Source organism: Rattus norvegicus, chromosome 1 (assembly GCF_036323735.1).
Source record: "Rattus norvegicus strain BN/NHsdMcwi chromosome 1, GRCr8, whole genome shotgun sequence".
In the NCBI taxonomy this organism is placed as follows: domain Eukaryota; kingdom Metazoa; phylum Chordata; class Mammalia; order Rodentia; family Muridae; genus Rattus; species Rattus norvegicus.
Window position 1 is genome coordinate 225,441,832 of NC_086019.1, and position 12,912 is coordinate 225,454,743.

The window sequence follows — 12,912 nt, forward strand, 5'->3', positions numbered from 1 at the left end:
TGTTTTATTTGATATAGTCACTGGGGATGTTGAGTCAAACTGCCAGCTCTTACTGAGAATACTTCCTTTCCGTATGACTAGGCTAATTGCCAGAGTGTGGTTAAAGTCATCTGATTCATTCTGTTCTTAATTTCTAGGGGCTGCTTTTTATTAATTTTACAGCCTCAAAAAATTTGTATGATTACAAAGTCAAATTTTCAAAACTAAAATTAAAATTTTAAAAATCTATTTTCCCTTTCTTCATATAAACAAAACTGATTTTTAAGTCATATTTTAGTCTTTATTTTCAAAGTAAGAACTAGAAGGATAAGGCTAGAGTGATGGCTCGGCAGTTAAGAGCACTGACTGCTCTTCCAGAGGTCCTGAGTTCAATTCCCAGCAACCACATGGTGGCTCACAACCATCTGTAATGGGATCTGATGCCCTCTTCTGGTGTGTCTGAAAACAGCTACAGTGTGGTTATATACATAAAAATAAATAATATTTTTTTAAAAATAAAGAAATAGAGGGATATTTATAGTCTCTAACCCTTCCTTAGATAAGTAAGGCATAATATATGCATTTTATCTTGCTATATTCCATTTGAATTACATTAGAATATAATTTGAAGGACATCCTCATTGATTTGTATGGGTGCAGAGCTCCATCTGTGGCCATAACAAAACTTATTCAACTGTTTCCTATGGGTGAGGAAGTTGACTCTCAATGATGTGCTACCAAAATGATGTCTTGCCAAAAGGCAAGACTTTACATATATATTTATGTAAATATATACCTAAAACAATCCACAATACCATGGCTGCATAAATAGTCTAGCACTGTGTTACTATATCTACAGTTTGCAGTCGTAGTACAGAATATGGCTAGACTTACCATGTCAGTGATGTAGATAATATCTCCTTCTTCGAAGTATAATTCATCTGGCTAGAAAGAAAAAAAAACATTGACTCCATGAGATTTTTCCTATCTTAGAAATAGTGATTTCTTTCATTTTGTAATTTTAAATCCTAAAGTATTCTTATACACAATATTACTTCTATATTAGCATTGACAAATAAAAACATAACAAAATATTACAATAAACTGAATTCTAAAGCTGGATTTGTCCTGTGCTGAATGCTATCAAAGAATTGTGTGTGTGTGTGTGTGTGTGTGTGTGTGTGTGTGTGTGTGTCACAAATATGCAATTCTAATACCTTTTATATTCTCCTATTACAAAGGATCTTCACAGGCTGGAGAGATGGCTCAGTGGTTAAGAGTACTGACTATTCTTGCAGGGGTCCTGAGTTCAAATCCCAGAAACCACATGGTGGCTCACAACAGCTACAGTGTATTTATAGATAATAAGTAAATAAATGTTTAAAAAAACAAAGGATCTTCACACCAACATAGAATAACATTTTCCCCCTTAGAAATTATGGTGGATGATAAATATGTGATAAACATTTATTTATGTATGTAAATAAGTGTCTAAAAGTAAAACCATTCTCAAAAAAACTATTACATGGTCTCCATGCTCACAGAGAATGAGTGTTTCTTGTACTGAGTATTTAGATATAATTCAGCCTTGACAGCCCAAGAGCTAAAGTACAAGAAGCAGGAACTGCCCTTATAGAAAGGCTCGAAACGGGGTTGGGGATTTAGCTCAGCGGTAGAGCGCTTGCCTAGCCAGCTCCAAAAAAAAGAAAAAAAAAAAGAAAGAAAGAAAGAAAAGAAAAAGAAAGGCTCGAAACACCAGGGCCTAGTTTCATAGCTAGGGCCTCACCCTGGCCTGACTCATCAAGCATCCTGCAAACTCTCTTAAGAAAGCCAACGGCTTACACATCTTGTTAACTGCCAGTACACAATACCATGAGTTTTTGAGTAAATAGGAAGTATAATGCCCACTGAAAGAGAATCTCAGCTATGGACCCAGGTGCTTACAAAAGTAGGCTAAAAATTACCAAGCACAACACAGGATGAGATGATGATTGCACATTAATTACGCAAAAAAAATTCTAAATGTGCTGTTATTACCCTGTACATTTTATAATACTAATAGAAAAAAAATCTAGAAAAAAAGACTTGGTATATCTGCCTATTCTACACATATAATTAAAAACAATACTAGAAAAGCAAATCATTTTGTCTATTCATTTCCCCAAGTGCCTCCTCTCCAGAGCAGACTAGCATGAGTATATATGTCTGTCCTAGTGCTGGATTTCCTTTCACAATTATTTATACTATAGCTGCTGCTTTCTCCTGAATATAAACAAAGACTGAACCATGCTTAAAGCAACCACAGTATGAAGTCAGATGAGAGATGCACTTGGGCAGAAAAACTAGTGAATGGTGATTTATGATACCCCCCAAAATGGATGACTTCCTTTAAAGGTAACTTTCTAAAGCATTTATAATGTTTACACTTTGATTTACAGAGACTAGATTCACAGCAGAAGCTATAAAAAAACTAGTTAAGCCCACTGGACCTGAGGAAGTACACAGTAACTTCATTTGAAATAATAGTCCGGGGGAGAGAAATAAAAGACCTCTGAGGTCTTTCTCTAACCATTGTTTTGAAGATGGATGGCCATATTACTTTCAATATGCTGCAGTCATAGAAAGTGATTAGAGAAACAATTTCCGTTAAGACTAGCTGCAAACAGGAGACTCTCGGAGACACTTAAGAGAGTCCCACATTCATCACCAAAGCGTGGCAGCTGAACACAGTGGCCATCTCAGAGCATTAAGTTGGCATTTTATCACTACTTGACTGTATCTCCTTAGAAGGGCACCAGAAGGAAGAAGGAACGTAGAAGGGGGAGGGGCGTGGAGTGCAGCCACAGATGCGACTGTACTTCCTGGAGTTCTACAAGGGTCGGATGTGCCCATTTCACATTAGACATGTCCTGAGACCACTGAGACCATTCCTGTTCTGTACCTGTCCACTCACAGCTCACAGTGAGCCCTCTACAGTCAGTGCTTCCAGAGAAGCCAAGGAGAAACCTCTCCCTGTCCCTTTATTTTCCTTCAAAAGTCAGGTCTGCCTAAATTTCCATCAAGATCACTCACTCATAAACCAAACGAAAATACAGGAAAAAACCCCTGCCAAATAAACAGCCTAAATACACAGCGAGCATACATGTGTACATTAGCACTCATCAAATCTCTGCTCCTCTGTGTGAACTGAGTGACGAGTGGGCAACGAGACACGGCCACTCTTTGGGCATAGCATTTGACTCTGGGATGATGAATCCTGGTAGAGAAGGTAGTCGTTCACCATAGCAACTGTAATAATTCCACTCAACTGTTTGCTTTGAAATGGTTAATTCTATATGGTGTGAGGTTTAGCCCCATTTTTAAAACAAGTCAAAGCTCTCAGCATTTTAGGTGAGTCTTATATTTTGTGGCTTGGTAAAAGGAATCATTTGGAAAATTTCACCAAGTTGAGTCATCTGAACACTTCACAGCGCTGACTCGACTTTAAATGAACAGTAGCTATTACACACACACACACACACACACACACACACACACACACACACACACCCTCCCTGCCACTTCAACAGCAGCAGCCCCCCTACTGAACCCCTCCAGCCTCCCTCAGATTTGTTGTTCAAATGAGGCAAACAACCAGACGCCAATCGGTCAGAGAAAAAGTCTGGTTATTTTATTGGATTTTAGAGTTTATTCTCCTTTAATAGCTCTCAAGTACCATGCTACCTACACAGTTTCTTCCAAAAATACAAAATTAAGGCATGGGCTCAGGAAAGGTTTATGAAATTCTTGACCCTGCTGAGGACAGTATAGTCAATAAAGTAAGTATGGCTTAAAATTCAGACTTCACCTAAAGGAATCACATTTTCCATTAAGAACCCACAGAAGACCCCTTGATGTAAGCTGTTCAATAAGGATGTACTTTTACATTCCTGGCATTGTATTCACGGAACAGAAGTGGGAAAGCAGTGACCTAAGCTGCCTGAAGCTCGTCATTCCATCAGCTTGTAACCTAGTTTTAACCACAAGCTCTCATCTCTCCTTGAAGAACCATAAGGTATTAGAACAAAGTGAGCTGGGCTTGGTGACTCATGACTCGGGAGGCTAAACCACAAGGACTGCTCTGAGCTCAGGGTCAGGCTTGGCCACAGAGAGAGACACTGTCTCTGGTAAAGCAAGAGCCAAAAGAAACTAGCAAGGACTGCTGCTACAGTACCAAGGGCAAGTGCATATAAGCATTAGTACCGAGGGCAAGTGCACATCAGTGCGGAGGGCAAATGCACACCAGTACCGGGGGCAAGTGCACACCAGTACCGAGAGCAAGTGCATATAAGCATTAGTGCCGAGGGCAAATGCACATCAGTACCGAGGGCAAGTGCACATCAGTACCGAGGGCAAGTGCATATAAGCATTAGTGCCGAGGGCAAGTGCACATCAGTACCGAGGGCAAATGCACATCAGTGCGGAGGGCAAATGCACACCAGTGCAGAGGGCAAGTGCACACCAGTGCAGAGGGCAAGTGCACATCAGTGTTGAGGGCAAATTGCATATAAAACGTGTTAGATTTAGTAGCCTAAAGATACAAAAATTAATGAAAAGAAAAAATAAATGTCCAGTGAATGTCTCCATGTAATACTTTATAATGCCTCCTCGTGTGCCATGCGCTGGTCTGCACCTTTGCAAATACTATTTTAATCCTCTCCAACAATACTAAGGAGTGAGGTAATTTCTTATTGCTCCATTAAAGATGAGATTGTCACACCATGTGACATTCAGACGATGGAGCCACAATTCTAACCTCAGCTTGTTTTCTCTCACAGAAACACCACACCTTGCCATTACTGGTCATCATGATATCATGATCTAGGTCGACAATAATGGTTTCAGAAAATATTCCTCACGCTGCCTTCTCAATAATACAGCCCCTTTCCCGTGCAAAGTGTGCTTGGCTTCTCACGTGGCAGAACTGGGCCATGAGTATCTCTGTTTGGGGAACAGGCACAGACAGGCTGGAGATGACTGTGAGGAGCATGGCTGGGATCCTGCCACGGCTTCTGGAGCCCCCTCTAGACCATAATACTCACACACATCATCACCTGGAGCGGCCCAGCAAGCCTTGTAGGCCCAAACAGGTCCAGCTGGTCTTCCTTCAGAAAGCAGTGCCCCTCATGAACACTGTTTCTCCCTGTCAACATGCTTCACCTGGGTCCCCCCAGTCCAGGCAGGTCTCTGTGATACTTCATCTGAACGGAGGCCCGGGGAGTTAGAATGAAAGTGGGCTGGGTGATGCCAGAAATGCCTTTCCTTGAAGCAAGATAATCAGCCACAACTGCCTTGCTCTATCTATCAATCCATTACCAAACCTAGGGCTGGCCATCACTCTCACTGTCTCCTCAGGTTGCAACAGTTGCCTGACCAACAGCTGCAGGACCATAGCCTTTAGGATGCTGTATATGCAAGTAAAGGGCTCACAGCTTCCAGCTCAGCCTTTAATATTTCTAGGCTACAACACTTCAAAGAGGTAAAATCACAATGTGTTATATACTCGGCACACTATGCATGGGATGAGCTGCATACTTGGTGTGGAGGCATAGAGTGTGGAAGGACTGTGACCCCAGTATACTGAGCGATGAGCTCAGAGGCTGAGCTTGTGGTGTGATGTATACTTGGTATGCTATGCACTCAGTTGTATACTCAGTGTACTCTGTAGTGTGTTGTGAACTGTGTGCTCCGTATAAGGTGTGTTATGACCTCCACATGCTGTGTTCTCAGAGAGCTGTGCCCAGGGTATGCTAAGTAAATGGTGTGCTGAGCACACACTGTGCCGTGTGTCACACAGTGTGCTGTGTGCCGTGCTATGGTGTCCCTGTGTCATGGTGTGTGTGTGCCTTGTTATGACTTGCTGAGTGCTCAGTATGTTGTGTGCCCCTACAAAGATGAGGAATGACTGCCACGGGGAACCAACTGTGCTCCAGCATTGTCCCAGGGACAGGTTCCCATACTCACAAAAGTAAATGAGTATCTGGGAGAATGTTCAGTGTTTAACAAAAGGTAAAGGAAGGCCCTGTGAGTTGGTAGTCTCCTGTCCACTAGACAAGATACTTCAGTATCTAGACTGACAGAAGGGAGAACATGGAGGAATGGGTGTATGGGGTGGGGGCGAGACAGGATATAGAATGGCCATTATGGATCCTCAGGACCAGCATATCAAAAACTACAGTCACAGTTCAAAAACGGAATATTTTTAAATTACTGAATGAATTAAATATGTGTTCTTTTCCTGTATAATAATGACTAAGGCTTTAAAAAATAGCATAAAGAAACTCTCTCCAAAGAAGAAATGGAGGGAAATTAGTAAACAGTTTATCAACCAAGGAAAAATAGTTGTTAAGTGTCTATTGATCCAGCACTCCTCAGAAACAGTGACTGCTCCAGCTGCTGGGGCCTTTACATTATCACAGTTCTCACTAAAACCAGTAGAGACAACAGAGACAAGGGTTAAGCAGTCTCCAGGTTACAAGCAGGGAAGGAAACAGGACAAGTCAGAAACCGCAGCACAGACGCTGAACCTGGGTTCTGCCACAGACCACGCTTGCCTATACAACAGCACTGTGCCTGAGCAGGTCACAGTAGAAGAAGCACCCACTTCTAGTGGTGCATATAGTTCACATGATCATAGAGGAGCAACACTGTGGTCCAGAAAAGGTGAGGACATGGGTTCTACTGAAGTCCTCTGGGTACTCTCAGGATGGGCAGAATGTGAGGCCAGAAGCACTGGAAACAAGAGCTAGACCAAACAGGACCAACTAATCAAATACAGATGCACTGCAGATGGGGGCCCAAACCAACACGTTGGAAACATTAACCTAGCAGTGAACACAAACAGAATAGAGAAACGTGAGTCCTACTGAGAGTGAGGAAAGGCCAAAGGTCACAAGGAGTCACATGGGAAGAGGAGGTGGGTGAGAAAGAACAACCATGACCCACCCAGCTCACGACACCTGGGGAGAGCAAAGGAAGAGTCAAGAGTCATTTCAGTCTCCATCTACTCTTGCGGAACATAGGTCTCATTCTAGAGTAGGAGTGTGGCCTTAACTTGTATAGTCTGGCAGGGACAACTGATGCTGCGTGCTCTCCTCCATAATTATCCCCCTTGAGTGGTCCTGATCCCATCAGACTGTCCCTGTAAGCAAAATTAAAGATTTGCTCAGGTTACTCTGCCTGCCTTAGCCCTTTGTGCAATCTGGGGGGCCTGGCTTCCAGGATTATAAAGAACTTTGTCTGTGACCAACGTTTCCAGTTGGTGATGTTGCAACAGCAGCCCCCTCCACAAACACTCTATCCACAGCCCACCCTCACCAACACCTTCTGTGCCCCAGAAGCCTCCTCACCATGAAGAGCTCATCTGAGTATGCAAGACTTGGACCAGCTATTAACACCACTGCCACTGGCTGATGATTACCAGGTGATGAACCTCAAGTAGGAACCTTGTCAGGATGGTAAGGAGGGCTGTAGCACGGAGCAGTAAGCAGTATTCCCATTGCTAATGAGGAACTGGGTATCCAGGTTTAGGAGAGGGCAGAATGTGAACTCCTGGCAGGCTCCGACCTGGCGCTAGTGAATTAGTACTCAAGAATGTGACTGCAGGGATGGGTGCTATGGAGAAAGATAAAGAGTGTATTTCCTATGCTTTCCTTCCTGTTGCTATTATTAAAACACTGACCTGTGCAGTGTTGGGGAGGAAAGGGCTGGTGTGGCTCATATTTCCATCAGTGAGGGAGATCAGGACATGAGCTCAGGCAGGAACCTGGAGAAATGAGGGGAGTGGAGCTGGCTGGCTCACTCACGGTTAGCAAGCTTTCCTCTTCAGCCTTCAGCTACAATAACCAAGGCCTCATCCAGTCTGATGATGAGCTTGCTAAACCATGAGTGGATGGGTGGATGGAAACCAGGACCACAGCAATGGAAAAATGCAGACAGAAGAGATAGGAAAGAACTACTCCAGTTGTTGGGCAGAAGGTGTGAGGTAGAGTGTCAAGGAGAAGGTAAGGAAAGTTGGTGTGTGACTCACATGAAGGTTGACTCAGACTGGGTCTCTAAAGCTTATCGATATTTCTGCATGCAGGCCACTGGGTGACTTGGAAACAGATGTCATCATACAAAGGGATGAAGCGGTGTGAGAGAGTCTCAGGCCAGTCAAATCAACCTGGGGTTTAGTTCTGCTTACTGAGGAGAGCAGTGGAAAGGGACCGAATGGCCATCTGTGAATTATTTCCAGTATCGCGGAAGGAGCAGACTACTTAGGCCAGAACAGGTGTCTGACTAAAGTCATCTTACATTGCTGGGTCAACTTTACAGTTTAAATCAGAATACTTACAGTTCTCGGTTCAAACGTATATAGAGCTCTGAAGACTTTAACTTGCCCTAAAAAAAGAAAAAAAAAAAAACATCTGATCAATTCTTTTATAACTTTACTTTTAAGTTATTATTGATTTTTTTCCCTGCTAGAATCCCCAAATTAAAAGTTTATTTGGCAATTTAACTTTAGAGGAAGTATCTTTTCACCTATTGGATAAATCTTTAAATTTTTTGTTAAGTGAATGTTAGCATGTGTCTCTGAGAGATGGCTTTGTTTGACAGGAGTTGGGATTTGCACTGCATTTCTGCCCTAAGTATAGACAGTCCTAATAGTAACATCAAACTTAAAAACACAAAGCTAAGGGGCTGAGGGGGCTGGAGAGACGGCTCATTGGTTAAGACCACTTGTCTCTATTTCAGAAGACCCCATACAGATCCTATTCAGGCAGCTCATAACTGCAGCTCCAGAGGATTGAACACGCTTCTGTCTCTACATGTAGGATATGCAGCCTACATATACATGTAAACAAATAAATGAATAGTAAAATTAATCTTTAAAGGTAAGTAGCCAGGCAAGGTATAGTAGTACACACCTATAATCTCAGCACTCAAGAAGCAGAGAGTTTGAGGTTTCAGGTCACCCAGGACTACACAAAGAGATACTTGTCTCAAAAAAAAGAAAGAGAGAGAGAGAGAGAGAGAGAGAGAGAGAGAGAGAGAGAGATGAAAATCCTAACAAAAATTATAAAGAACAATCTAAATGATTTTAAATTTTTAAAATTAATCTATTAGGAACTTATGTTTTCCAAAAGGACGGAAAGATGGAAGGAAAGAAAAGAACCTAAGGCTGTGTCCCCCTGCATCCCACATGCTCGCAGCACTCCTCCAGCGCTCCTGTCATTGGCACTGGCTCAGTAATGAGAAGGAAAGGGCCTGACTTTGTTAAATCTCCCAGCAGCTACTTTGTATACAGTATGAATTTAAGTTCACAAAATTAATACAAGTTAGGCAGGCTAAGAAAGAGATCAAAATAGGGCTGTCTGCTTAAAACTAGTAACAGTTTAGTCCATGTTCTGGAAGATCCTTTAGAGATGACATCCAAACTAAGTCCCATTCAAAACTGGCCTCAGAGGCAGATAAGGAAGCTTGCTTCAGAATATGTTTTCACCTTACACTTTATCTGTGGCTATTTGAACATATTTTATAATACAACATAATGCAACACAGGACCACAGGCCACAGACATCAACATGACTTCTAGAGCAACACAAGCCACAGACACCAGTATGATCCCCAGTGGCAGCTTGGCCCATGGACATCAACACTGCTTCAGGCAGCAGCATAGACCACAGACAGCCGCATGCCTTCAGTGTAACATGGCTAATGTCAGTGGTAGCTGTAGACATCAATATGGCCTCCAGTGGGAGAACAGACGACAGATATTCACAGCCTCTAGCCGCAGGATGGCCCATGGTCCTCAACAGGGCCTCTGGCAGCATCAGAGACCACAGACACCAAGTCCAAGCCATGGACATCAGTAAACTACCACACACGGCTGGCAACCAGTATATTGAAGACTGTAAGACCAGAAAGATGGGAATGAGCCTAATGTCTACTGGGAGAAAACTATGTCCAGTCAACTCTGATTCATCAGCATGATAGAATCATTAAAAAGGAATGCTAACAGTTAGCAAATCGGGAAATCAATCTACATGCCCATCATGTGGCAAATTGATAAAGAAAATATCTGGGCTAGAGACGTGGCCCAGTCAGCAGAGTTCCTGCTATGCAAACATGAGGACCTAGGTTATTCCTAGCACTCATGTAAAAACGTGGGTGTGGTGGCTTGTTTAGGAAGAGACAAACAGAACCCTGGAGCTAACTGGCCAGACAGTATAGCCAAAGCAGGAAGCTCCAAGTTCAGTGAGAGACCCTGTCTCAAAATATAAAGTGGAGAGCAACAGAAGAACGCATCCAGTGTTGACCTCTGGCCTTCACACATACACATATACACACACCTGCACGCACAGGCTCACACACATACCTTAAACAACTACACCATTTATGGGGCCTTTCACCTTCTAATTTAAATTGCAGTTACATTTACTGCACTGAATGTATATAATATTTATAATATGTGAAAATAGCAACCATACCTCATATTGAGCAGGGAAGGAAACCATTCTGTTTCCTGTAAACATCCCACAAAGGAAAAGCACCTCAGATTCTCCCGTGACTTAATGAGTCTACCAGAAAACCTCTGTCAAGTGCAGTAGCTCACACCTGCAATGTTAGCATTCCAAGGCTGAGGTAGGACTGCCATGAGTGTGAGACTACCCTGGGCTACCCACACAGTAAGTCCAGGTTAGCCTGTAACAGGGTCTGAAAAAGCAAACAGGGCTGGGAAGATAGCTCAAACAAGGTGTATAGCACCTGAGGAGGGACACTTGAGGTTAACTCTGATTTACACACACACACACATATCACACACACACACACACACACACACACACACACAGCACTGCACATCTCACACATACACACCACACATCATATCACACACATAATACAGACAGCACATACATCATATACATCATACACATCACACACTCATAATACACACAGCATACACATCATACACATCATACACACATAATACACACAGCATACATAGGCACATCATACACACATACACACACACACACACACAGAGGCAATCTGAAATCTTTCTCTCTCTCTCTCTCTCTCTCTCTCTCTCTCTCTCTCTCTCTCTCTCTCTCTCTGTCTCTCTCTCCCTCCCTCCCTCCCTCCCTCCCTCCCTCCCTTCCACCCTCTTGGTTTGTATCAAGAGAAAGTTCTCTGACTGAAATAAATGTAATTTTTTCTTCTTTTCATTAGTTTGCTTGTTTGGAGACTATCCATAGCTCACAACCCTTATTTATGGAGAAAAGAAACATCCAAAGAAAGGAAGAGGTCAGGTGAGAGGTAGCCACCTTTAATCCTACCATGTAGATCCAGACTGATCTACATAGCACATTCTATATAGTGAAAATTGGTGCAAAAACAAAGAAGGCGGGCTAGAGAGATGGCTCAGCAGTTAAGAGCACTGACTGCTCTACCAGAGATCCTGAGTTCAGTTCCCAGCAACCACACGGCGGCTCGAAGCCATCTATAATGGGATCCAATGCCCTATTCTGGTGTGTGTGAAAACAGCTACAGTGTACTCACATACATAAAATACATAAAACTTTAAAAACAAAAACAAAAACAAAAACAAAAAAACCAAGGAGGGCAGGGGAAGGAGGCAGAGCTGCAGGAAAGGCTTGCGCTGAGCTGTGGGATTAGTTATCTCAGTTACCTCAAACTTTCCAAAGGGAAGCCCCAAAAGAAGCAGTTCTTTTGTGATCAACACCGATAGAACTTTCTAGTTTCCTTCAGAGAATCATAAGGATGAAAGACGTGGATGATCTTGTAAACAAGATCCGATGACAATTTGATGGGCTCAGATAAAACTCAATAAAAATTAAAGAACCTGAGAGTAAATACAAAGTAAGTGAAGAAACCTCCGATTTGCATAGATCAAGTTCTTTCCCCTTTGCTGCTAAACACTGCAGGACAAGCAGCGAGATACACAGAGCAGTGTTCCATCTGCAAAACGCAGAAGGCAGTTCACCCCAGCACCCTACTTCTGCTTAATACAGGGCGTTAGTTAGCCTTTTATCTCTCCTCTTCACTCCATGTTCTAAAAGATCAGGGCTGGAATTCTCAAAATCCAATGAGCTAGAAATGATAGACTTTAACAGAAACATCCAAAGACTAAGGAATCACAAAACCAGAAGATTTCTTATAGTTGCAGGCCCACGGGCCTGAATATTCTGTTGTTAGAATAATTCATACTAATATGTAATCCACTGGTCCTCTTGACATACTGAGTTAACACTGGACGATGTTCTGTGGACTTCAGGCTTACAGCAGTGTCTAGGGGATGAAACCCCAGCTCTGTTTCTTGCTGACATCCTGACAGGCATCTAACAACAGGCATTGTAACAATAGATCAAGAACAAACATTGATCAATTCCGAGCTTAGCTAAGGAAGGGAGACTCACAAATGTTAAAGAGCTGGGCTCCTGAACAGGCAGCACAGCTTTCTGAGCCTCTCTGCTCAGTCTCTCACCCAAGTATTGTTACATACAACAGAGAGACCCAGAGGCTAAGAGTCTGTGGAAATGGTCTGAAATTGGGATCCAGAAGAATGAAGGCCCCCAAAAAGGCCCGACATAACCTTCATCTTGAATGTCGTAAATGAGTCTGGGATGATCTAGCAGCATTCAGATGGTACTGCAGGAAAATCCAAACAGAGCTGATCTCTGAACTAAGCAGTTCTAACTACCACCACTGCCGCACTGCCACTGGCCACGGCCGCAGTTTCTGATGTCTAATTTTTCAGCCTTGCCCCTTCCTTTTCTCACCAACTCCCTTTCCCCTAGAAAAGAGAAGACTGTCATCAATAACCAAGTGTTGTCTTTTCCCCTGGAGGAAGGCTGGCCCTAGATTTCAAAACATAAAGGCCAAGGTCAC

The 12,912-nt window shown here is 42.9% G+C and overlaps 1 protein-coding gene across 2 annotated transcripts in view; it reads right to left on the minus strand.

Annotated features, from left to right (window-relative positions):
- The window catches only part of Ostf1 (osteoclast stimulating factor 1), a 47,191-nt gene that overhangs the window by 13,171 nt on the left and 21,108 nt on the right, over window positions 1-12,912 (minus strand). For both annotated transcript variants that reach the window (NM_148892.4, XM_063282375.1), the window contains exons 2-3: window positions 8,354-8,400; window positions 874-924 (exon numbers count right to left, since the gene is read on the minus strand). In NM_148892.4, the coding sequence (NP_683690.2) occupies window positions 874-924; window positions 8,354-8,400 (98 nt within the window). The remainder of the gene's footprint in view (window positions 1-873; window positions 925-8,353; window positions 8,401-12,912) is intronic.